The sequence below is a fragment of the Canis lupus genome, chromosome 31 (genome assembly GCF_011100685.1).
Source record: "Canis lupus familiaris isolate Mischka breed German Shepherd chromosome 31, alternate assembly UU_Cfam_GSD_1.0, whole genome shotgun sequence".
NCBI classification, from domain to species: domain Eukaryota; kingdom Metazoa; phylum Chordata; class Mammalia; order Carnivora; family Canidae; genus Canis; species Canis lupus.
Window position 1 is genome coordinate 34,848,125 of NC_049252.1, and position 27,330 is coordinate 34,875,454.

The window sequence follows — 27,330 nt, forward strand, 5'->3', positions numbered from 1 at the left end:
TGACTCTTCTGCAGGTCTATCATCCACTTTAATGAAAGAATTCCATAGCCCATAATTATGCTCACTCACATGTCTGGGTGGGGGACTCCAGAGGATTACAGATAATAGGCTCACAAAAGCAGGTGCATAGCCCTTGCTAGCAGAGTCCTCATTGCTTCAATCTCCTGAAGGAAGTTAGATGGACCTTGGAAAGTGTTGAAGAGCAAGTAACTTCCTTATGGACTACGTAGTTACAAGATATGTTGCTTTGCTTAGAGTAGGAATTAAGGTTGGTGCTGGAGAAGGTGACACAATGAAGGTATCACTCCTTTGTTGGGTGTGGTTAAATTTTTTTTTTTTTTTTTGCAAAACAAGTCCACAACCCAGGAAACAAAAGGGGCCCACTTCTAACAGCAGTCACAGAAAGCAATACCTGATGATTGCACTTAAATTTTTGTTCTGCAACTAATTATTAATAGAAATTTCTCAAATATCCTTAAGATAGTTCTGTGTAAGTCTGACTTTTTTAAAAAGTAGGGATGGGGCAACTGGATATCCATATCAAAAAGAAGAATTTAGAAACCTGACCTCACACCACCTACAAAAATTAAAAATGGATCATAGATCTAAATGTAGGAGTTAAATCCATAAGACTTTTAGATGAAAAGGTAGGAAAACGATCTTTATGACCTTGGGTCTGGAAGAGTTCTAAGACAGGACACCAACAACCTAAGTGGCAAAAATCAATATGCTATGCTTCATGACAATTAAAATATTTTAACTTTCCAAGATATCATTAAGGGAAAAAATGTAAGGAGCAACCTACTGGGAGGACATATTTGCAAATAATATTTCTGGTAAAGGACTTCTCTTCAAAAAATATAAAGAACCTGGACATCTCTATGATAAGAAAGAAAATTTTAAAATGGACAAATGATCTGAATAGATATATCACCAAAGAAGATATAAATGACTAATAAGCATTTAGGAAGATGCTCAGTGTCATTAGCCACTAGGGAAACGCCAATTAAAACTACAATGAGATACTACTTCACACCTGCTAGGATGGTTAAAATAAAAAACATGAATATGAACAAGTGCTCATGAGGAAGTGAAGAAATTAGAACTCCCATTCACTCGTGATAAAAAGTAAAATGGTACAACCATTTTGGAAAACAGTTAGGCAGTTTCTCAAAATGCTCAACTTCAATTTTCCATAGGGTCCACTCCTAGGGATCTATCCTAGACAAATGAAGCCTGTGTTTATTCAAATACTTGTATACAGATGTTCCTGGCAGGAGTTTCCAAAACAGCTAATAAGCAGAAAACACCCAAATGTCCCCCAGTTAGTAAAGGGATAAGTGAGATGTGTATGTACATGCAATGGAATGTTCTTCAGCAAAGAGTGAACTCAACTGATACACCTTACAACATGGATGAACCACAAAAGATTATGCTAAATAAAAGAAGCCTGATACAAAGCCATATGTTATGAGTATGGTTTATAGGAAATATTCAGAAAGCGCACAATTGTAGAAATAGGCAGTGGATTAGTGGTTGCCTGGGGCTGGAGATGGGAATTAGAATTGACTTCAAATAGGTCACAGGGAGTTTTCTGGGTGGTGGAAATATTCTAAAATTGGATGACACTCATGTTGCACCACTTTCTATATTTACTAAAATCACTGGCTTGGATACTTAATATCAGTGAGGTTTATGGATGGTAAATTAAATCTCAATAAAACCACTTTACAAAGAAGGAGTGTGGCACATTTCTCCGATAGTTTAAGCACACAATTTCAGCAATGCTTGAGACAGGCTCTCTGGGTAATAGTTGGTCATGTATAAGATTAGTACAACCAAGGAGCACTGTATTTAATGTTTATCCTCTCATCTTTCATCTGTTTATCTAAATTTAAAAATATTTTTTTTACCAGAAGAACTTGCAAACTCTCACAAGAGTAGAAAAAATAATATAACGCATCTCATATATTCATCACCTAGATGCAAGAGGCATCAACATTTTTTATCATCTGTTTATTTCTTTGTAGTCTTTGCTTTTGGTGCTATCATATTGAGTCAAATCATAGAACCAGTCATCTTATCACTCTATCATAAGTATGTTTTTCTAATAAGAATAAAATTTTTCTTATAAAACCTCAATGTCAGTAACATACAAGAGTCATAATAACCTGGTCGTACCATCTAGTATCTATTCCATAATCACTTTCTCCTGATGAACTAAAATCACATCATTATTATTTACAATTGTGCTAATTAAATCAGCATTATTCTATAATTAACAGCTGTCTTTTGATTTTCTTTTAATCCAAAGCAGGCTCCTCCTTCTTTTCTCTCTCATGTCTTTGACTTGTCAAAGAAGCCAGGTGAATTGTTTTGTAAAGAACCCCATGGTCTGAATTTCTTTCTTGATGGTGACATTTAACATGTTCCTCTGGATATTTTTCTCATAAACTAGAATCTATTTCTCATGAGCAGATTAGATCAAATTCAACCTTTTTCCTTTCTCTCTGTATGCATTTAACATGCAGCTTTCCCATACTCAGTGAGGCTGAATTGATCAGCAAGTTCAGGTTATCAAGTTTGTCTGAATTAGTTATTTTATTAAGGGTTTAAATGATTTTCTAATTGTCATAGCACCTTCACATTCAGTAGATGTAACTATTCCACAAATAAGAACTTTCCTTCTTGAACTAGGATTTTTTTGTTATTTTGAAATACAGTAGTCATAGGAAAGACGGGGAGGAGAATTGTGATTCTTTTTAATCTCCAAGTATCAAAATCAAGAATTGGTGCCCTAGTTTCCTCTACATAGGCCAATGAGATTCTTACTATTGCTTTGGTTATTATTAAATATTATTTGTGTGTGTATCTAAGTATATACGAACGTAAGTATGTGTGTGTGTGTGTGTGTGTGTGTACACACATGTGTATATTCATAATGAACTCAAAGTTTTTAAATGTTTAATGGTTAATAATCAAATGCAATCATTATTTTTGAAATTCAACTCCTCACACTCTCAGCCAACAAGAGCCTCTTCAGAAGTTGTCCCCGGTATCATTTTGACAAGACCTCATTAATGTTTCGGGCTCATCTTCTACATTCCTATCCCAGACACTATAATCTACCATCCTTCCAAGGAGCCATGGTCCCCTTTAGGAGGAGTATTTAAAAGACACTAGTATTTAGATATTAGAGGTCATTGTTGTCCATTGCCTATCGCTTCTGGGCCTTTTCAGTGTAAAGACCTTGGGGACACATTCATAAGAATATAGCAAGTGTGTACTGATAGCATCTATTGGACATTTCAAGGATTTTATATTTTTATCTTTTCTTACACTGAAAATCTTGGTCCCAAATAAAAGTAGCATAAGCATAATTAACCTCTCTCTATCCCCTACTTTGTTACACATTACAGTATTTTACAGGATGGCATTCCTCTAGGGCCTCCCATGCCACCTGAGCTTCCCCTATCACCCTTAGTAATGCGGAGTCACTCTGAGCCACTCTGACTCAAGTTGATTCCTAAAGCTAGCAGTTCTGTTGGGGTAACTCTGCTCTTCTGAAAGGAGTATTTGATGGATACTTGTGAGATCTTTGAGGAGCCAGGCCACCACTGAGCAACGTGGTCATCACTGACTGCTCTCATGGCCATTTGCACTCATCAACTCATCACTCATTCAACTCCAAACTCAGGCAGGTCTCTCTAAGTGTGGATAATACTCCCAGACACTTTTCCCCAGGATCCATGCAAGAGTTGATCATCTGTTTTGGAGAATTTGCTGACTATTTTGCTGTTCTGTGACTGACTCTGTGGAGTCCCCCTGTTGTGCCCCTTTGCTGCCCACCACTGCCGCGACACTGCTGCCATTCCTGCATGCCCTCACTGCTGTCAGCACTCTGTCCACACCAACCCACGTTCAGGTTCCACAGAGAGCTACTGAAGGCCTTGTCCATGTGCTTTTTCTTCTGTCATTATACGGGGTCTGTTTTAGTTTCAGGAGGAGTTTAAGATCAGTAAAAACTTGGTCACTAACATGCCCCACGTGACCCAAGCCCATGTGTGTATTTTTAAAGACATTTAAATCTAAAGTAAATGAATTTTTCTTTTTCTTTCAAAGCTTAGACTTCTAGAATAGTCATCTGCACTCAGTGTTTATGGTCTCATTTTCTAGCATTAACAATTTCCTCCCTAAACTATGTTATTAACATTTCTGTGACAAAAAGTCCTAACAGTTATGTGCTACATCCAGAGACTCTCTCAAGAGCCTTTCCATGACTTGACTCTGTTGAGCCTAGAGCTCCCCCTATAACCCCAAACATTCAATGTCTCTAATGTGAGACATTCATTCATGAGACTGTGCCTTGAGGCTCCTAAATTCCCATCACAAATGCTCACTAGGTGACCTCATGGACCCCACTTACTTCCACGGTGACCAAGTGCTCATGGGTTCTGCTGTCAATGTTTCAAACATTAGTAAAACTTTCTATAAAAACAAAACAACAACAACAACAAAAAACTTGGAATTAAGAAAAGTAAATTTGCCTCTCCAATCCAAAGAGTTAAATTTGAAAATAAAAACTTAATAATTTAGAGTAGAGACAAAGAAGCCCACATTTCAGGATTCTCTCTCTTTTTTTCCTCAGTCTTCTTTTCAGATTTTCTTTTTAGGTTTTTCTTTCAAGAAAGATGGGCTTTCAGGTTACCATCCGTTAATTCACTTTTTGGGATGGAGAAATGCTTTTTGCTTCTTTTGCTAAAATTCAATTTAATCTTGGATCCAGATCCACTTTCCAATCCTTCCCTCTTCTTGTCCCAATGCTGTTATGACATTCCTCTTGACTGCACACAAGATCTTTTCTAGGATATGCTGAGCAAGTGGAATACTGTGCTGTCGTTAAAGTCACCATGGACTAAGATGTCATTCACTTTATCATTTGTATTTCTCCAATCTTTTTTTTAATGGAGTATAATTTTACTGTACTGATTGTTCTTGCCCTTAACAGAAGCAACAATGAGGAGCTAAAAACAAAGCGTAAAGTAAATTGACATGAAAAAGAAGAGGTAAAGAAAAAATATTTTTGTGTGCAAAGGAGAAATCACTTAATTCTGACTTCTGTTTGTGACACCCTTGGCAACACAGGTGGGCTCAGGCTGTTTTAGGGACACGAATGCGAAAGAGGAACCCAGATAGAATGAAAGGGCAATAAGTGAGTGTTGGGGCAACAATGTTTTTAATTACCCCAATGGTCAAGAGCTTTCCAACACTTCTCCCTCACAAAGCATCAGATACTCACGTCACGGAGCAGTTTTACCTTCTAAAGCTGAAAGGGCAAAGGTCCGATATTTTGCACTAGATTTCTAGGACCGGGATGGACATCTCACATTCTAATTGGCTCTGTGAAGAGCTAGCACATCGCAGTATGAGCGGATTGTTTACTTATTTGACAAATGGACCAGTAACAAGCCAGTTGTGAAGATTATGCAAAAGGTTGGTATTCTCTCGAAGTATAAATGCCATAGAAAAAGGCACAAAACTGACATATTTACAGCAGAAAGGAATCAACTGCCTTCAGGCTTTCTTCCCTTGAGAATGATCCTGGAAGGAGGTGGGAGGGAGTGACTAGCCCTTTAACTTTAGAAGTGGGTGATTTCCCCAATATTGTCAGACACCATATGGGGAGCAAGAGGTGTGTTCTCTGTGCTCCCGCCCTTCTCCATTGGAGTTATGCATCACAGGAAGCCTCATGGTGCTGATGGACAGAACACAAATACACTGGGCAAGAAGGCCTTATCTTCCAAACAGAAGCCATACTGGTTCAAGGGAATGTGCAATATTATAAAACCTGAAATGACTTCACTTGGAATATCTATATTTGTAGCATATAGCATATGTAGTATTAGTATTTTTTTTAAAGAAACTTTAGTTGCTAAAATATTTTTTGGGGAAAAAAAGAAGTCTTTATCTAAATCATGAATTCTACAAGTCTGGTTGACTCAGGACACTAACATATGAATAACAGAAATGATAAACACAGTCTTGATGGGTTTTTACCTGATACAAAAAGTCTAGCGCTGTTACTGTGCCTGCTTTCCCCAGTATATCTGTGCCGCGTGATACAGCGGTAGTTATACAATCCATCTTCATTCTGTACATCTTTAATATACAAGGCTCCCGTGGATGTGATGAGAAATCTAGATCCTGAAATAGAAGAAAATGATTTCCTGATTAAAATAGAACAAAGGCAACTCAAATCACATAAACAAAGACATTGAATATTTTTCTTCCCACTTGAAGGAAGCTTAGGCAAAGGCCAATGATAGGAGTGTGCTGGTTACTTTTATGGTCCAGGCTATTTTAATTTTTCAATTACCCTAAATTAGGAGTTTCAAGTAAGTACACTACACAATAAATATATACTTAGAAAATCTAGTCTCATGAATTAAGTTTTCAGGTCATGTATTTATCTTTAGAGCAACAGAATTGGCATATAACGCATGGGCAGCTAATTTAGCAGATTTTCTCTGATGACTGTTTCTCTCTTATTTAGCATGTGACAAATCCTTCAAGGGAGTATTAACTTTCTTTAGTGAACTTCTACCTTACAGGAAGGACCATGAACTTTTGCTTCAGCCTGAAGTGTTTCAAACCCACAAATGTTAGGCCATAAAGCGATAAAATATCTACAAACTTCCCAGGAAGGACTGTCTTACCTCCTCATAATAATAACCAACACTTAACACTCGATTCTAAGACTAAGATCAATTCCCCTGTCATCACTGTTCTGGAGGACTCTGCGGGTTCTTAATCACTACTCCAACAATTGTCAATCACCACTTTCCCTCCTGGGGTGTGTGCCTGTACAGAACTGTCCGCATTAAAAGAGCAAATGTCAGGGCTGCTTTAAGAAGTGTAAAGACAATTTTTCCTTTGAAAATGTAAATGTCTGAAGATAATTTTTACTGTTCAGTTATAATTTGATGATAAAGCAAATGAAGGCAAAGGAACAAACCCCAAAGCAAGCTGTGGCGCTCCTATGGTGAATAACCCAGGACACCACTCTCTGACACTGTTAGACTCTCTTACAGTGAGAGAATTCTAGTAGCAGGATAATGCGATTTTCTCTCTTTAGGGAAAGACTAAAATGCCAATAATTAACTTTTTTTTTATTGTTTGTTGTCTTTAGGTTCATTTGAAATTTTTCTTAAAGATTTATTTATTTATGAGACACACACAGAGAGAGAGAGAGAGAGAGAGAGAGAGAGAGAGAGAGAGAGAGGCAGAGGCATACATAAGCAGAGGGAGAAGCAGGCTCTTCTCAGAAGCCCAATGAGGGACTCGATCCCAGATCTTGGGATCACGACCTGAGCCAAAGGCAGCCACCCAACCGCTGAGCCACCCAGGCATCCCTCATTTGGAACTTCCTTTGGTTTATTTGAACCAGAACTTACCAGGAATTTTAGCTCTCAAATATTTAAGTTATAAACACAATTCCTATAGCCCTTGATTATTTCTTGTAAAGACCATAATTTATTCATAGGTCAGTTGTTCACATAAAATAAAAATGGCTAATGATTTCTTATGCAAATAAGAGCAATTCAAAAGGGCATGAAAAAGTAAGAAAAAAAAATCACAAAACAGACGAATCTAGAATAAGCTTTTTAAAAGAATGCCAATTAAACAAACAAAAAAGCACAAAAATCTTGAAGGCAAAAATTCACTTTTTAAACTGTTTCAATTTATTTAAAAAATATATTATAAATATGCTAAATATTAGGACAGCTAGTTCTAAAAATATATTTTAGAACTTATTTACTTATTTAAAAAATTTATTATAAATTTAAAAAATAAAATTATTTAAAAATATATTTAAAAATATATTATAAATATGCTAAATATTAGAACAGCTAGAAAAACAAGTTATGTATATTTCTAGATATTTTTGCGTTATCCTCTCCCAAAGAGAGACCAACTAAAAATACCTTTTACCACTTGTCATATGTCATTGTCATATGTCATATTTCCTACCAATAAATATTGTGTATACTCAAAATATTTTTTTTCTTTCAACGTATTTTGCATACTTACATAATGTCTTAATAACCAGCTCCTTTAAAGGACTGAACAGTAGAAAAGAGGAACAAAAAGATAATGTATGTAATTCCTGTCACCTTTCTAACACAGAGCAGTTTCATTAGAATTGACAGGCCATCAGCAGTGGTGAAATGTAAGTGGAAAGCACTCTGTGTACCGCTGCTCAGAAGTGTTGGGAAATGCACGAGGATGGGGCAGCCGTGTGCATTCATTAGGCTGCCGATTCCTGAGAGGGCTCTATTCTCCAGGCACATTTAATTTAATCACTCACTTGCTCCTATAATATCTCACTTTTTTTTTTTTGTTACTCACTTAGCATGCCAAATACAACCCTTAAGACACGTTGTTTCAGAAGAACTTGAACCTTATTTGTTTTAAACATTCCTGAGATGTTCACAGGACGAAGGGATTGACCCAATTACTGCACCTCATTTAAACCGGCTCCATCTAGCCCCTCATTTCCCAGAAACCCATTTCAAAATCGATCAACATTTTAAAACAAAATAAAGATGAAGAACAAAAGCCCTCAACTAAGAGATGACCTTGGAGACCCTACGATCCTGGGGTTCAGTCTGAACTCCCAAGATGTGTGGAATTTTCAGGGGCAACGAGGGCATACAGAGTCTTTAGAGCACCAGATGTCTTGTCTCCATGGTGATAAAAAATCATCTCAACTGCTCCTTAACTTGCCACCACATGCCACTTCCTGCCTTACACCATCGGAGCCTTTTGTATCATATAGAATAAATGGTTTGTTCACATCCTGAAATGGGATTAGCGAATGTGCTTCTGTTAAAATAAGCAAACATGAAGAAACAAAATGTTGATATCAATAAACTGCACGCACACACACACACACACACACACACCCTTTGCTACTCACTCCTGTCTGGTAACATACAACTGTGCAAAAAGCCAAAATTTTATTTTTTTTTTATTTTATTTATTTATTTTTTTTAAAAGCCAAAATTTTATAAGTGACTTTATTTTCCTTGGAAAACACAGTGCATGCTTTGTGTCATGTTAAGCACCTGCACATCAGTCAACTGAACAACAGTGAATGATTGTGGGGTTCATCGTGGACATCATTTACTGAGCTACACTGCTGAGTTATTAGAGGGGTGTCTCAGAGCCTATCTTGGCTTCTCAACACTCACTAAATGGCTCTCAGATGTTTAAGCCCCAGTTCTGTTTTTAATAATGTATCTGTTCCTTCCTTTGCTACCAGGCAAACCAAGAATGATTACTTCTCTCTGCCCTCCCGTGTCCCCATCAATACATTCACAAGGTGATGCATTCGGTCTGCAGAGAGGTAGAAACTAGAGATATCACAGCTGTTAGAGCTCTCCATTAACTAAGAGTTAGTGAGGCACGAGTAAGTGCCAGTGTGGTTCTCCAACATATGGACGTGAACTTGTATGTCAGCGCCACTAACAAACCCACAGTTTGGTACCAGGTCAGACAGCTCAGCACAGAGACTAGAGGGATATTTCCATCTAGAGACATAAAACCAGCAAATCTGCAAAATTGGGAGTATTATAGGAACACTCAGAGTAGAAGCCCTACAGCCACACTCCTGCTGCTGCTGCCATGCTGAGCAGTGGAGAAGGCCCAGAGAGCACAGGCTCCTGAGGCTCAGACCTAGTGCCTTTGCAAGTTTTCTGTGCCATAGCATCAGGGGCAGAAATTAAAACAGCAATGGTTCTAGACACTCATTTGCCCAGTTACGTATAGCTGAAGATCTGAGCTGCAGAAATCAGGCATCAGAGACCTCCAGAAGCAAGCACATGGATATTGATTCTAGGAAAACCAGAGTCGAATGGTACACCATTCACTGCGCCAGCACTCTCCTGGGCTCTGGGGATCCAGAAAGGAATGCGACACAGTCTCTGTCTTCAGGGAGCTTATGATCTAAACAGCTTTAAGTATTAGGGTTGGAGACATGGCATCAATGTGAGAAAACAGGATGGGAGGGAAAAAATTGGGGTGCAATCAGGATACCTCATCTCACCTGGATGGAGGTAACTATTGCTACCCAGAGAGGAAAGCTGTATTATTAGCAAACCTGCCTATACCCTTGCAGATTGCTCTGACATAAATAATTAACTTTATAAGTTTTTTTTTTTAAGATTTTACTTATTTATTCATGAGAGACACACAGAAAGGGGCAGAGACACAGGCAGAGGGAGAAGCAGGCTCCTTGCAGGGAGCCCGATGTGGGACTTGATCCCAGGACTCCGGGATCACGACCTGAGCCGAAGGCAGATGCTCAACCACTGAGCCACCCAGGCATCCCTTAATTTCATATGTTAAAACTTCATCAATCATCTTGTTCAATCTACTCAGCGAATTTTTTTTTTCTCATTCTTTGAAAGAATCAAGCTAAAAAGATCTTTTCCTTGGTACCAGATAGAACAAGCTCACCCACCTGGAAAGATTTCTCATTGCGGAAGAGAAGCGCTGGGTTTTGGAATCCGGTGGCTCCGAATTCCAAACCTGTCAAAGTCACTTTCCAGCTGCGTGACCTCAGACAAGACATTCAGCCTCTTTAAACTTTTGCATGTTCATCTATGAAAGACAGATGGTGAATAGCATCCTCTTTGTTCAGGTGTTGAAGCTTAGACTGATGCCTGGACATCATCGCACAGATAGTCCTGCATTACGTAGGGTATCTATAAAAGCAAGCGTCATGTTTGCTATCCTGCTGTTCTGACGGGATAGATCAGTCATCAGTCTACCTACAGGATGTACACACAAAGCTGCCCAGGGCCATCAGCTGCCTGAGCCAGGAAGGCAGGAGCCCAGGTGCACGGACTTAATATATGATTATTCATTTACTTGCTAACTTCTGTGAAGCCAGCCTCATGGATCAGAAAAAGCACCAAAGTGGAAATAACATGGCTAAGTTTTGTATCCCACTCCTGCCACGTGGAGCTGTGTCGCCACGGACAAACTACTTCCTGAATCCCGGTGAGCCAGGATCACACAACAGGGTACTTAGTACCAGGGTGAAGAGACACAGAACAAGGCCCACGGAGTTGCTTCCTACATCCAGTGTGGGGCTGTGGGGCAGCAGAGGGCTGTACAGACATCCTGGGAAAGCCTTCCTACCACAAACGGGGACATTCATGGAAACTCAAGGTTTTCCTCTCATCGTTAACGTGATTGGGATGAGAATCCCAATTTCTGGCACGAATCATGGCAATTCTATGGCATGTTTGTCAGTATCTAAACGTAAGATACGTACTCTGAAGTTTTCTAAATTAACCGTTCCTTACCCCTCATATCTCAGCCAACACAAGGTCCTTCTGTTCCTTCTTCTAAAATATATCCAGAATGGTCCATTTCCCCATCTCCATAACACAGTCAGATCTGGGGGGCCCAGTCTTCTCTCACTCTGTTTCCAGTCCTGCTCCTCATCAGCCATGGTCATTCAGCACAGTACATCAGGCAGGTCATTACTGTCAGTTAGGTCCCACTAGACTGAATTGTTCATGGTGGCCTACGATGGTTCAGGCTTTGATGGTATTTCCAAAAGCCATTCATCCCCTCTCTCCCTCTGCCACCAGGCCCCAGCCACCCTGGCCTCTTACTGGCTCTACCTGCAAGACCCTGTGTAATGAAACCTGGCTGGCTCCTTCTTATCTTTCTGGCCTCAGGTCCTAAATCAACTTCCCACATTAACTTATCCATGGTCACTCCTGCTCACAAGAGCTTGATTACATCAATGTGAGGTTGCCTTGTGTGTGCTTAAGATGGCCTTAACATTTCTCTCCTCTAACCAGAACAGCAGAAACATGATTTGTCTTGCTCAATTTTTCATCTCCATTACACAGAGCAGTGCCTAGCTATGCTATCTGGAAATATTTGTTCAAGAGATGGGCGGATGAAACAGTCTATCATTGCTTGTATACAAAACGTCTCCTCTTAAGTCTGGGTAAAAAAGAAAGCAAGCTGAAATACCTCTTTTTAGGTTTCAGCATGAAACTTCCTCATGCATAATACATAAAAACAGTATTTTTCCTCTCTAGGAGTGACTTTAACATATTCTTATATGAAAATGAGCATATTTTAAGATTTTGATGTTAATTATTCTTTATGCTCTCTGGCTTTTTCCTGTGCAGCTGAGCTGTTAGATCTTCAATTAGGACAATACTATTTTCAGGAAGATTTTAAAAGCATATTTGATTTTTCACTTAGTCAGAAATATATCTTAGGGTCTTTTTTTTTTTTTTTTGCTACTGCAATCTGAACTGAGTTAATAGTAATTAAAAGAACAGATGGTTCTTCTAATAAGATGCCAAATGGTAGCATAACACAATGAAACTTTTATCAGCTGTGCCTGCCACCTCCAATTGACAGCCAACTGTATAATAAAACTGAGCTTTGTCCCGGGCAGTTTCCATAACAGCCTCTGATAAATAAGAGGAAGACTGAAATCTGAGTTTGAAGTATATGGCAGTAGAAACAAGAGGAGCCTCCAAAGGAATATCTTAACTTTTTTTAGTTTGAAAGTTGAATTAGCATTAACTAAAATAGAAGTGGAACCAGAAAACAGATATAGATAGATATAGATAGTATATTTATATAATCTATGATAATCTTAAAGTTATGACCTTCCTTAATTGAGATGTAGACGAGAATAGAATTGAACTCTTCACTTGGTTCTGAGGTAGGTCTGTGGTGTGATGTGATGGGTGGGTGCCGAGCCATAATTAGATGCAGGTGTGAAGGAGCTGCAGCCATTTCTTGGGCAACTGAGTGGACTGGTGAAAATGATCATTCAAAGAAAATTATGCTGAAAGCTACCTATAAGGGAAAGTAGTAGCCCCTTAAGATGAGATTTCTAATCTGGTATTATAGGTTGAAGTGTGTTCCCTCCAAAATTTAGAAGTTAAGGCCTAACCCCCAAGACCTCAGAATATGGCCTTATTCGGAAACAGGCTCATTACAGATGTAATTCCTTAAGATGAGGTCATGTTGGAGCAGAGTGCATCCCTAATCGAATGTGATAGTTGTCATAAAAAGTAGAAATTTGGACCCAGAGACACCTGGATATTGATACCAACCCTAATCAGAGCCAGCAGGTATTGCATGCTTAGTATGAACATCCTATGTTCTCACAACGACCCCACGAGGCTGGTGCTATTACTATTCCCACTTGACAGATGAGAAAAGTAAGGAACGGAGATTTAGTGACTTGCCCGTGTTCATACAACTTGTGGTATCCCTGCCTGCGTGATGCCCTGGAATTGTGGCCGGAAGCCCACACCCTCAGCCACCACACTCCCTGGCTCTGGGTTGTGGCCCTGGTGGGACAGCAGAGCACAGGAACAGGGTAGTGGAACAGAAGTGACACACCCAGAATTATTTAAACTAAGGAATCAACAGAACAGGGATGCATGAGTGTCTACCTTTGGCTTAAGGAGTGATCCTGAGGTCCTGGGATCGAATCCTGTATCAGCCTCCCCTCAGGGTTTCTGCTTCTCCCTCTGTCTGTGTCTCTGCCCCTCTCTCTGTATCTCTCATTAATAAATAAATAAAATCTTAAAAAAAAAAGAAACCACAGAACTGATTAGGACAAAAAGTGCTCCAAATGCTCAGTCTGAGAGACCCACAGGATGATGGTGGTATTGGCAGGTGGAGAAGCCAGGCAAGGTGTCTATTTTTATAGGGAAGACACGCTGGGTCACTTAGGGTGTGTGATGAGAGTCAAGCCAGAGGCAGAGCTTTAGGATCAAGCTCCACACACTGCGAAGCCCTTTATGTGAGCTCATGCCCAGGAACACCCCCCACACTGGGTCAGGAGTAGACGAATAGGGCCAGGAAGACACGGCAAGAGAAAGGACGGACAGAAATCCAGAAGGATGTGGGATTATGAAACCGGGGGTGGGGAAACTTCTAAAAAGGATGGTGCAGACGTCAGCTCTGCGTCTCCCTGTTAGCATAAACTAGAATACACATGCAATCTGAAAGAGCCTCTATGTCCTCTTCTGTACAACGGGGCAATACAACCCCCAGAATATTGTGATGTTCAATAAAAATGTCCATGTAAGTGCCTGCTGGAGAAAGGTGCTCTAAAGTCATTGTAATCTGCAATAAAATATCATGATAAAGTATCCCACTTGGCTGGATCAATAAAAATATTAAATATCTACCTGTAAACAGCTAGTCATACAAACGATGACCTTAAAGAACACTGCAAATCATTACCAAAGAGCTTATCAGAATAAGACTTGGGTAAATGGAGAGGTGTGAATCCCAGGATTAGACAGCTTGATACTGCAAAAATGTCAGTCTTCCACAAATGAAATTAATTGCATGTTGATTGATTTTGGAACAGAATTTATCTAGAACTTGACAAAATCAATGCAGATTAAAACAAGATGTGATTTTTTTTTGAAAAAAAAAAGATTTTTATTTATTTATTCATGAGGGACACACACACAGAGAGAGAGAGAGAGAGAGAGAGGCAGAGACACAGGCAGAGGGAGAAGCAGCCTCCACACAGGGAGCCTGACGTAGGACTCAATCCTGGGACTCCAGGATTATGCCCTGGGCTGCAGGCGGTGCTAAACCGCTGAGCCAGCGGGGCTGCGCAAGATGTGATTCTTCATCCAGGAGAATAGAAAAAGAAACTTAAAATATTTGATAATATGTAGTCCTTGCAGGGCATGGGGGAAGGCACACCTACAAGTAGGAGTGTAAATTGGTGAAATCTCGTTTTTTTTGGTGGGCACTCCGGTAACCTATTTCAAATGTGAGAACTGCATGCACTTCACTGCAGCTTGACCCTTCTAAGGGCCTGCCCTATGGAAACCCCCATACACATGCACACACTGATGCACGCATAAGAGGTGCACTGCAGCCTGGTTTAGAAATGAGAAACTGTCGGCAAACCTAAATGCCAATCAAAGGGTGAATAAATGACCTGAGGGTGTATCCACGCTATGCAGCCCTTTATTTATTTATTTTTTTTATGCAGCCCTTTAAAAGACAGTAGGGTAAACGTATGCAGACGGCATGTGAAGATCTGCAAGACATCAAATGAGTATAGAACAATACCGAATGTTCCGTACGAAAGGCAAGGAATGCGTGCCTATCCGTGTGGATTTGTGTATGTAAATGTACAGAGAGGAAGGTGTCAGAAGATGCACCAAAATGTTAGCTGTAGCGGCCTCTGAAGTCACCACTGGATTAGGGGAAGGGGAGGGGGAATTATAGGTTCTACTTTGTAGTCTCATGTATTTGAATATCTTAAAAGAAGACTCTATTAGTAGACTACTTGCACCGTTGAAATTTATTTTGAAGAAGGTGTCAGTGGGTGGTGAGCATATGGACGCAGCAGGCGTAGACCAAACTCATTTGAGCAGCACGGCAGAGGGGAAGAAGAGAAACCCAGGATAATATTTATGTTGGGAGTAAATGTGTCAAAAGATGGCCTTTTGTTTAGGTTGGTTTTCAATCTGATTGCACCGACGCATACATAAAAGCATAAGGGGGGCTTTCAATATTTACGCTGGTCTTTGTAATCCTCCCCCTCCAAACACCCAACCCCAGCGTCTCAGCCAGCAGGTAGCGGATTTCCTAATCCTCGGCCTTACTCAGTAACACGGGACTTCACACCCTAATTGCATCCCATCTAGTCTGTTTGCGTGGCTAGTCCTGCCTCCCCCAGTGACAGCAGCCTCTCCGGGGCAGGCTAATCCTCCTGTTTGCCTTACTTACTGCTGTTTGCCTCTGCCTCGCACAGTGTTGAATTAAATGCTCATTGGAATACTGATGACATACTTATTTTGGATTTTTCCCGGAAAAACAGGCTCTGTACAGAGGGCATCATAACTGTCGGGATCTGCAATGCTTACAAAAGTATCACCAAGATATTCAAGGGAATCGCGAAGCACCAACTTGGACCTTGGGCCACCTGGAAGAAATCGCTTGGGCAGAAAGGCTGAAATGATCCCTACAACACATGGCGTGAAGAAGAAACTAGGAATCCTGGGCTGGATTCGAGGAGTGAGGAGCGATTTGGCATATATATGTTTAAATTCTCTCAGAGCAATCGAAGACATTTTTCTTATGTAAATAAAATTCTCTTGGTGAAATTCTCCTGCAGTTAAATGAGGCTCAATTATACACTACTAATTTCAGCCCGCACACAGCATTCCAACTGTATACCTAATTACCCTATTTAGTCTGTTAATGATCAGATCTTCGTTCTTGAGCAGATAGCTCAGTCTGCCATTAATCTTTCCTCTAGTTAGATTCCTAGTTATTTAAAAGAATAAATCCTTGGAAAGAATAGAATTTGATTTTTAAAGGAATTATTTTAAGTATTTTTTTTTAAAGAGCCAAAGAAGCTTATAAAACTTGAATTGTAGGTCTTCGTTTATATGATGAACAAAAAAAATGCATTGGGGTCCTGACATCTAGGAACAAGTATTTCGGCTTTCAGGGGGGCGGAGGGGAGAATCAAAGCAAGTAAATAGACAAAGAAAATAATTACAAAATGTGATAAGCTCTCTTAAGAGAATGAAGGCACAGCATTTGAATCCATGTAAAAAGAACTGTTGTTTAGACAGAGCTGGGGAGGAAGGGTTTCTGTGGAGGGTGCTTTTCAGAGGAGGCATGTGGATGGGAGAGTAGGGCCAAGAAGGAAGTAGGAAAGCATGTGCAAGAGTCCTGGGGTGCGGAAATGGTGGCATGTTCAAGGAGCTTTTGAAATAAGATATGCTTTGAAAATAGAATTGACTGGACACGGATTTGGCCTAGAGGCTCGGGTGAGGTCAAAAGCAATTTGTAGTTTTGGGGAGGGATTCCAGATGCCTGGAGAGGAAAGCCTTTGCTGGAAAGGTGAAGCCTGGAGACATGGTGCTGCTTGTCCATGGGTGACTTATTTTGAACTTCTGGGCTTTAACAGATTATGGCAAAGGTTAAGAAAAAGAAAACCATGAGGTGTGCTTGCTGTCTCATGGTAACTCGCATTTGGAAAGATGCATCAACAGTATTCCCTGTCCCGCCCGATTTCTGACTCTGAGGCTGAAAGAGAATGCATATTTCATGGTGATCACCTGTTCCAGGCTGCATGCTATGGTGCTCATTTTTTTTAAAGATTTTATTTTTTGATTCATGAGAGACACACAGAGAGGCAGAGACACAGGCAGAGGGAGAAGCAGGCTCCATGCAGGGAGCTTAATGCGGGACTTGATCCCAGGACCCCAGGATCACACTCTGAGCCGAAGGCAGATGGCTCAACCACTGAGCCACCCAGGCATCCCGATATGGTGCTCATTAAAAAGCAACATGTTCAGAAAGGAAAAGAAAGAGAAAGAAGAACAAAGCACAAAGCTTGGGTCTGCAATGATTGCACTTACATGGTCTCACCACACCGTGGACTCAAGAGGAACGGAAGTGCCTGTGCTTATGGGTGAGACACAGTGAAAATTAATCATAAAGTTAGTCTGCCTCATGCATATGACATATGGTTACGGGGAGGAATTTAGGAAAATAGGAACCGTTAGGTCCGAAAATAGACACAGTGGCCACTTAATATTACAGGGTAATGGCTCTTCCCACGGTGGGCAGTGACCTATTAATGGGCTGTGAAATCAATTTCATGGACTGTAACTTTGTTTTTTAAAAAATAAAATAGAGGAGCTAGAACGAATTGGCATGCATCACAAATAGGAGGGGTATTTTATGAAAGCTTTGTCTGAGTTCACAGGTGCCCATAGAGGATTGCAGACGTGTCAACGTCTGTGCACACGTGTGTCCATCTAGACAGACGTGCGCCCCGGGTTCCGATGCAAAATGTCTTTCTCACTGTGTGTTTCTTGCTGTGAGTCGAGTAAAAAGTGTATGAAGGGCACAGCTCAGCACCTGGAGATCAGGCTGTTTTTTTTGTCACTAGGTCTCCCACGTCCAGGAAAGTCACCGCTGAGGTTGTGAATGGTCTACACTAGGGCTTCCTGGAGGTCCAGGCAATGGTGCCAGGAGAGTGGCAGATGCTTTCAGATCGTAAGGCAAGAGGTAAACCCAAATGAAGCCGATGTCAAATTGTGGTTGAAGAGGGAACAGGGCCCGGGAGATGTAAAGGATGTTGTCAAAGCCAGGCAGTGGGACAGAGTGGACGGCTCAGCTTCATGACCAGGGGTCACTGGTCCAGAAGGGACCCATCCTTTAAAGGAGGCTCTGGCCTCACAGTGACCTATTTCTTCTGACCCGCCCTCCTCCTGTGTCCTCAATCCCTCATCCTCTTCCCATTTCCCACATAATTGAAGAAGTACAAGCCACCCGCAGACACAAAATGCTCATCTGTGTGCCCATCACTCAGAATTGATCACTGTTAACACTATTATGAGCTTCTCTTTATTTTAATGAAAGAAATGACACTTTACAGAAAAAAAGTAAATTCCTCTCTTTGTTCCCTCTCCTGTCCTATCTTTTCCTCTTAAAAAGCCATTGTTATCAGGAGTTGATCACATGTATTCTGTTCAGCTTTTATTCCATCACACACACCTATATGCATCCATGAAGTGGACATCTATTGTTCTGTATTTTCTTTTTTTTTTAAATTTACATAAATAGCTTACTGTTTATCATGGAAAATTTTGCTTTTTCCACCCAATGTTATGCTTTTTAAGCTCTCTCCATGTGGATACAGGGAAATCTAATTCATTCTTTTTAATATAAATATAGCATCATATTGTATAAATGTAAGTCATGCAAACCACTGCAATGGAGCTCACTGGAGGCATGTGTCTTTTGGGTTTTGTTTTTTTTTTCGTTGCTGTTGTCTCAGCACCTAGAACAATGCAACACACACACATACACACATACACACAGTAGTTGATCACTAAGTATATGTCCAAAAATGAATGGATCCTTTCGTTCCATTAATCATGGACTTTGGGATGTCAATAGTCCAGTCTTCCAAAGAGTCTCCTCAGACAAGTTTAACAAGATTTCTCTGGCACACATTGAATGTCCCACTGACATATCTTCCTACATATGTAATTATTGGGTCGAGAGGTTGTGTTTTCAATTTTCCTGGATCCTCTGCAGTGCTGTGTGACTTCTGAAAGGCCTGACATTTCATACTGTGGGGCACTGCTTTGGCTGAGGAGACTGGTTTTGTGAACCCTCCGAGGGCAGGGTCAGAGTGCACGCTGCTGGGGTTGCAATGCCTCTTTCTCCCCAGTATACATTTTTAAATTGATCAATCTTGAGGGCACCTGGGTGGTTCAATCAGTTAAGCATCTGACTCTTGGTTTTGGCTAAGGTCATGATCTCAGGATTGTGAGATGGAGCCCCGCATCAGGCTCCATGCTCAGTGCAGAGTCTGCTTGAAACTCACTCTCTCCCTCTCCCTCGGCCCCTCCCCATCCCAAGTGTTCTCTTTGTCTTTAAAATGAACCTTTAAAAATCGATAAACCTTTATGAGAAAGGAGAGGTGGAATTATTCCAAGTAATGAAATAATCCTAAATATAAAATAAGTGGGTATAACGATTCACAGCCAGGGACAGGGATCCTCTTTGGGCCAATGAAGTATTGTCAATATAGCCTTAAAGCAGGATCTCTGTTTAACCAGGGTTGTCAGTGGTAACAACAAGCTCAGGGTGGAACTAGCCCTTACCATCATGCCAGGAGTGTACTGGATAAACGTCACATCACCATGTAAAAGCAATATCATGCTCCATTAATTACACCCGTGGCCATGTACTAACCTTGTAGATCCTAACACAGTACTTTTATTTCCTTTTTCCTTAGGCCACTTCCCAGGCAAATATAAATGAAATGAGGCTTTTGAAAAGGAAGGAACACTTGAATAAAACATACTGATTTTTCGCTGCAAAACAACTCTTAATGAGCTTTGTAACCTCTTTGGAGCAATTAAAAGGAAAACATATACAAGATCCTAAGTCTCTGCAAATATTTTCAAATTCTGAGCCTTCAGTCGTAGGCAATTGTGGAAGTACAAGGCTTTTGCCAAGACTTGTTTTGAGCATGCATGGGTGTCATTTGCTGCACAGGGACTGGTGTGATGTGGAGTCTCCTTGGCCAAGCATCTGAGCTGCTGCCCAAGCCCCGCCACTAGGTGGAGAGGACCTAGCACCCCTGCTGGCCTATCTGGGGCCCACAGGCTCACTCTGGGGAAAGGATTGAACCCATATGTGGTAGGAAACACAGTGTGAGAAACACTCGCAGAAACAAAATAGCAAATTCCTTTGGATTTGCATGACCTCGATACTTCCTCATAATGATAGCTGATTTCTACTTTATTAATCTCTAACCAATTCCTGTTCATTCCCTCTTGGGCTCTGATAGAAACTAGTGGTCAGCAGAATTCTATTTTTTAATGGTACCCTGTCAGATTACTTTTCAGTTTAAAGCATGAGCAATCATGATTCTCAATTCCACATATATTTTTTAACTATTGTTGTTATTATTTTAGGCTAGTCAAGCGAAACAGTGGGAGTGGAGAAGGAGCAAAGAAATCTGTAACTGGATGTGATCAATTAATTGTAAACACCACTGCGCTCAGACCAGCCTCTTAATCATTACTTTTAATTTCATTTTTGCTATACAACCATCTAATGAATTTTCCTTTAGAATATTTAGATAACATCCCTCCTTGGGTTCCTTTTGGTCATTTATGTCATGAAAATATGGTATATTATTTAGAATATTATCTTACTGTTTTTCTTTCAAATAGTTTAATACGGTCAACAAGTCAAATGTGAGTTGTAGCAACGTTCATTTCTGACAACGTAAAAGATTAATTATTATGATATGTTTGTGTAGAAGAAACTAGAGATGGTGGGTCAATATAATAAACATCCATTTAAATGAGCAGCAGAGCTGTAAGGTAAGGAAAACTCTCAGGGATCTATAAGTGAGGAATAAACCGAACACTCTAGAGCAAAGAAAAAAGAAGGCTTTAGTCCGACACGAGGTGAGGAAGCCTCTGCAGAAAGTCAAAACCTCCTCCAAGGGGCAGACCAGAAAAGAACAATTCTCAGTGAGCACTCTTGCTTGTTCCTGCCTGAGCTTTGGGTAGGAAACACGTCTCACCACAACACGAGGCTTGCTCAGGTTTAGGGTTTAGATTTACACTATCTGCAGGCCCCTAAGAAGCTTTATGCCCAGAAATTAGCATAGAGTGACCTAGTTTCCATGGGCAAGGGAGAGAAACAAAGGTCGGTCTTCCCTGAAGAACCAAGCTACCAGAGTTGCTTAAACCTCACTCCTTCGTTCTAATCCTGAGTTCCCAATCCAAAACCACAGAACGTATCAAAGAACAAATTACTCTAAGAAAAGCCAGAAAAAACAACAGAGACCCCAGATAATGGAATAACTGGATACAGATTACTCATTAGTATTTTTGAAATGTTTGCAGAACTATAAAATTGAATCAAGGATAAGAAAAAGAGGGATGTCTGGGTGCCTCAGCAGTTGAGCATCTGCTTTCAGCTCAGGGCATGATCCCGGGGTCCTGAGATCAAGTCCTACATAGGGTTCCCCACAGGGAGCCTGCTTCTCCCTCTGCCTATGTCTCTGCCTCTTTCTTTGTGTCTCTCATGAATAAATAAAATCTTAAAAAAAAAGAATAAGGAAAAGAAAGCACGAAAAAAGATAAGTTAGATAAAGAAAACAATGATTAAAAATAAAAAGTAATCTTTGATATAAATACTTAGCTAAGACACAGAGAGATTCATGTAGAGTAAAATAAATCTAAAGAAATTACCCAAAATATCGCTTAAAGAGAAAAAGAAACATAAATATGAATGAGAGGTTAAGACACTTGGAAGAAAGGTGTCAATGTTGAAGTCCAGGAAGGAGAAGTAGAAAACACGGCAGACAAGCAACATTTGGAGAAAAGGACCAGACAACGTCCCAGAATTTATAAGAACAGAAGGAGTTTGCCAGTAATTCATACTCTCCTGGGATTCCAGGATGAGCTCCCAGGAAAGCCAGGTACTCAAAGAGGGAGGGCCCAAGGGAGTGATGAGCAAAGGCACTGCTATGAATGGGTAACTCTAAACAAATAATGCCTGTATAAAGTGATCATCATAACAACTTAAAAGATAGATGAAAAACCAAGATTCACCTAAAACACTGGAGGGAACTCCATATTGGAGTGTTCATATTGGCTTATATGAACATTTCTCACAGTAACATTTCTCACATTTCCAACCTAAGATGGAAGGGATGTCACAGGAGTTAGGGTGTTCAGAAATCCTGTGTTCCTCAGCATGAGGGAGGCCAGTGGCATTACATCTACAACCAGAGGGAAGCAATCACTGTAGGATGATACCGATCCACAAACGCCATTCCACTCATGTCTTCACCTGGCAGGCATCTACTGACTATTTGAGAAACCCAACCATGTGCTTTGCAGTTTACAAAGTTTTATTAGCCATTACAATATTGAATCTTCATAACAAAACCATGAAAATAAAAGCCATTTTAAGACACAAACCCCTATTCTCCATTGATTACTCAGACTGTGTTCTTTGAAAATATTTGATACGATTCTAAGATATGCCAACATTACATTTTGAGAAGTGTGTCCAATCTTACTAAAGCCTATTAGAATGCATTCCAATGCAAATGGGGTATGGTTACATGAATTTATTGCTCTTGGGTAAGCAAATCTTTCTTTTTCTTTTTTCTTAAATTCCGTACATTTTCTCCCCTAGTAATTCCTTACAAATTCCACGTGGAACACGTTCATTTCATATTGGCTTATATGAACATTTCTCACAGTAAATACAGCGTACAGTGTAACCATCCTGTATCATTCAAACACTGGTGGAGTACAACATGATAAATTTACCCTCTCCTTCAATCTAATTCAACATGTATTTAATCAGAGCAGGGTAATCCTCTATGAAGGATGAATAAAAATTCCTTGCATTTTAAGATGATTTGCTCTCTTCTTGAGAGAGAGTACAAAAGGGCTTTTTCCAACATACATTTTACTCATTTTGATACCTTCTGATAAATTATTCTCATGTCATGCTGAGAAAACTTCAACTTGTCATTTGAGCGAGGATATAATAAAGTCGTTATAAATGTCTAGCATTGAAGCCATCTTTCTTTCATTTCTTGATATTAAATTTTAATTACAGAATATCCCCTTAAATAACCAATATTTTACAGAGAGAAATAGCATAAATGAAGACCATGAGGAAGAAGCTAGTGCTATAAAAAAGACATCTGACTGGAGGGTACTACTTCTTTCCTGACTCATTCTAAAGTTATCTACTGTATATAACAAATACCACAAAGGATTATACAAAAACAGAGATGAAATTCCATCACAGATATATTAACAGTAATTCTTTCTAGGCATATTTACTATCTTCTTTGTTAAATTCCCCAATTTTTTTAACCATATGAATCAAGTTGACAAGGGTCTTACCATCAAAACCATAGGTAACATGTTACCTTTATATAATGAAATTTTTGAATGAATAAAATAAAAATATTGATTTCACTTAAAAAAAAAAAACAGAACAAAAACAGGAGCTAAAGTGCAACAAAAATCTGGATTCAGTTGATGTGGATTAATGAAAGGGATTAGAAAAGAGTATCCTTAACTCTTGCTCTAAGAAGAAAATAGAACATGTTATGATCATTGGATGGATAAGAACTCCCCAGAAAATCACCTTCATGTACCCTCACCAACTTTTTTTTTGCCAGATTTCCTACTCAAGTGCCACCCTACACCTTATGGCACACAGAGTTCACTCATCGTGTAGAGGAAAACTTGAGAGCAGAATTTTTGTAAGAATGTGGAAGTGATAGGACATGTATGCAGTTGAGGGGGGAATAAATGAGAGAAAATGTACCTTTCAAGGAAGGCAGATTATGTGGTCAGAGACATGAGCCTGGGAGTTCACCATCTTGAGGATCACTGTTATGTATTATTGAGAATAAATCCCAATTGTTGCCTGTTCATCAGCTGGCTCTATCTTCTGTCCCTGTGGAAACCTCTTGGGGAGGGGAGTTGCAAGCAGATGTGGGAGGGAGAGCCTGATGGTATCTCTGGTTGCTTAACCATATTTCTTCTGATGTCTCTAGCCTAGTATCAAATTCAGAGTTTTGCAGGAAGCAAGTGAGCCTAATTTAAATATTCAGTCAAAGCTCAATTTTTGTTCATTTTTTTCTCTGCTGCATGGAAGCAAAGAACATGGAGTCTATCAGTCATCTGTTAGACAGCAACAATTTTAGAAGGATCTGTAATAGCCAACCAAGAGATGACAATCTTCGTTTTCAAACTGACAGGTGCAAAAAGGAGATCTGAATAATTCATGGCAGGAAGACGGAAGCCTTTGATGGTTGTTTGCCAGAGCAACTTGTTTTGTGTCTTGCCTTTGGCTTCATCTTTCAATATGGCATCTGTGTTAGTTTCTTTGGGCAGCCATAACAAAGTACCACCAACTGTGTGGTTTAAACCACACAGATTTCTTCTCTCACATTTCTGGAGACCAAGAGTATGAATTCAAGTTGCCGGCAGGGCCATACTCCCCCCACTCCCCACAAAGCCTCTAGACTGAGATGCTTCTCTACCTCCACCAGGTTCTGGTAGCTCTGTGCATTGCTTGGCTTGTGTCCATATAATTCCAGTCTCTACCTCTGTCCTCACATGACCATTTTCCCTATGTCTGTGCCCTGTTTTCCCCCTTCTTACAAGGACACCAGCCATGTTGGATCAAGGGCCACACAACTTCAGTCTGACCTCTTCTTAACGGATTACATCTGAAATTATCTATTTTCAAATACAGTCACATTCTGGGCTACTGGCAGGTGAGGGCTTCAACATATAATTTTGGAGGACACAATTTAACCTATAGTGGCATCTCAAAGCAGCTCACCTCTGTCTATCTCATGTATAACAAGGTTAAAACAAGAGGGAAAAAACTATACCCATAGTTTTTTGCAAAGGAGGGAAGGAGAGAGAGTTTCTCCTAAGAGAATAGCTTTATCATGGAAAACAATTTCAAGATATATAACAATTCCTATCAGATGGATCAAGTTGCATGAAATCTCTGTAGTCTTGAACACATTCCATGGAGCTTGGGTCACCTCAGCAGTAACTGCCATATGATAAGTGTGTGTACACACAGGCGCTCTTACCCTAGAATGAGCATCAATGTTTATTTACTCATTCCAGTGAGTTTTAGACAAAAAGCCAAGGCTATATTAAAAAGTCTGTGGGTGCATAAACACAAAACACAGAAAGCTTGACGGATGCTGAATTTTAGACAACGTGCCCACTTCCTCTGTGAGAAAAGAACACTGTAGTTCTTAATACAAATTAAAGGCAAGAAGTGCAGAACATCAAAGAACCCCTGGCTCAGTTTAATCAAATGAAATAATGTACCCGCGAGTGATTTCAAAGTACAGCTACAAAGTATTCTAATTTTCTTTCTTTGGGGAGGAATACTTAATTTTTTCAGCTCATACTGAGATTTAGCCCTCTCTTCAATGTTCATGCTCACCATGGAGTTTTTCTCTAGGCAAGTGTGAGAGTGAGTGCAATGTCAATGCAGGACATCCCCAGAATGCATGCTCCTTATAGAACTGGTGCAAGCTGATATCCCTCCCAGTACCTCACAGAGGATGGCACATATTCATTCAATAAATACTTGCTTATCAACAGTGTTTAGAGAATGTATCATTCCATTGATTTTACTGGAAGTTCTTATCACACACACACACAAAAAATGAAGAATTGCTAACTCCATAATACTTGGGTGGAGTATGTTAGGGTTTGCATATACTAGGACTCAGAATGTGCCCTGAGTCATCTCGGATGAAAGGAATTATAGCCAGTCCCTTCCTTCTTCCCCTCTGAGGGGTGGCAGATGTTCTGAGAAGGGAGTCTGGGCTGTGGGGACCTATATTTACCAAACCACTACCAGAGGATGAAAACCCACTTCTTCATCACTCCTTTCTAAAGTACTTTCTAATTACCCTCTTCTCCATGATTATTCTACATTCTGTCTCAAACAATCCATACATTTTTCAAATCTCATACTTGAATAGGGAATAACAAATAGGAATTCCTGATAACTAGTGCCCCATGCTTCCCAAACACGTAATCCTATTAATCCAATAATTCTATTGATGCCATAAAATGCCGTAAGTAGTAAATAATTACATATATTTATCAAGATCCTAAGAGTTATTTATTATCCCAGTGAGGGTTAAAGAGAAATGGGATTTGGTAAGTAATCAAAAAGCACAAACACCTATGAAACAACCCTAAATGACTAGATCAAAGTCATCTATTGGCCATAACCTTTCTAAAATGAAATACATTTAAAATAGTTACAAGATGAGAATGGATTAGAAAGTAATAGTCCTATACAGTAGATGCTTGAACTATTTTTCTAAGAAATGATCCCAAGAAGACTTAGAAAGGAATAATCCCATGAATTTATCCCTCTAAGTCACAGAAGAGAATAGCATTACAAGTTCCTGTAACACCCCCAATTCTAGGATGGAGAATGTGTTCTGCATCATGACTCAAGGGAAAGGAGCAGCCATGTGTGGGTCGGAGAAACCTCTGAGGCTACACCAAACACAGAGATTCTTCCCTTGGCTCTCACCAGACTCCATGAAATGCAGCTGTAGAGATGCTTCCCACAAAGGACCAAACAGCAACCTCACAGCGATCACAACCTCAGAAGCAATGGTTCTGACTCCGTCAGATTCTTAAAAACGTGTCACAGGTGAAAAGCAAAGTAAGTACACACACAATGAGCACTGCCAGAAGCTTCTACTCCTTCGAGAGTATCAATGTTAGGTGAGCCACCAGGTCAATTTCTAATAATGAAAAATATATTTTAAAAGTAAGAGACGCTGAAGTCTAAGAAACAAACTGAGGGTTGCTGAAGGGGAGGTGGGTGGGTGGGACAGGGTAACTAGGTGACCAGCATTAAGGAGGGCATGTAATATGAGTGCTGGGTGTTATATGCAACTGATGAATCACTAAATTTTACCCCTGAAATTAATAATATAGTTACTATATAGTTTACTATATATTAAATAAATTGAATTTAAATCAAGAATTACAAAAAAGTACATTCAAAAGATAATAAAATCTGCCACCCCAAAACCAAGTATTACAAAGAGCCATGAGATGATAAAAATGTACAGAAATGAACTTTAGTGCATCAGTTAGGTACACGTCACTCAAACTCTGCTTCCTTTAGGTC

At 39.9% G+C, this 27,330-nt stretch overlaps 1 protein-coding gene across 3 annotated transcripts in view; it reads right to left on the reverse strand.

The window, feature by feature from the left end:
• DSCAM (DS cell adhesion molecule) overlaps nt 1–27,330 on the reverse strand; it is a 729,459-nt gene that overhangs the window by 299,231 nt on the left and 402,898 nt on the right. For all 3 annotated transcript variants that reach the window (XM_038581531.1, XM_038581532.1, XM_038581533.1), the window contains exon 4: nt 6,058–6,204. In XM_038581531.1, coding sequence (XP_038437459.1) covers nt 6,058–6,204 — 147 coding nt within the window. The remainder of the gene's footprint in view (nt 1–6,057; nt 6,205–27,330) is intronic.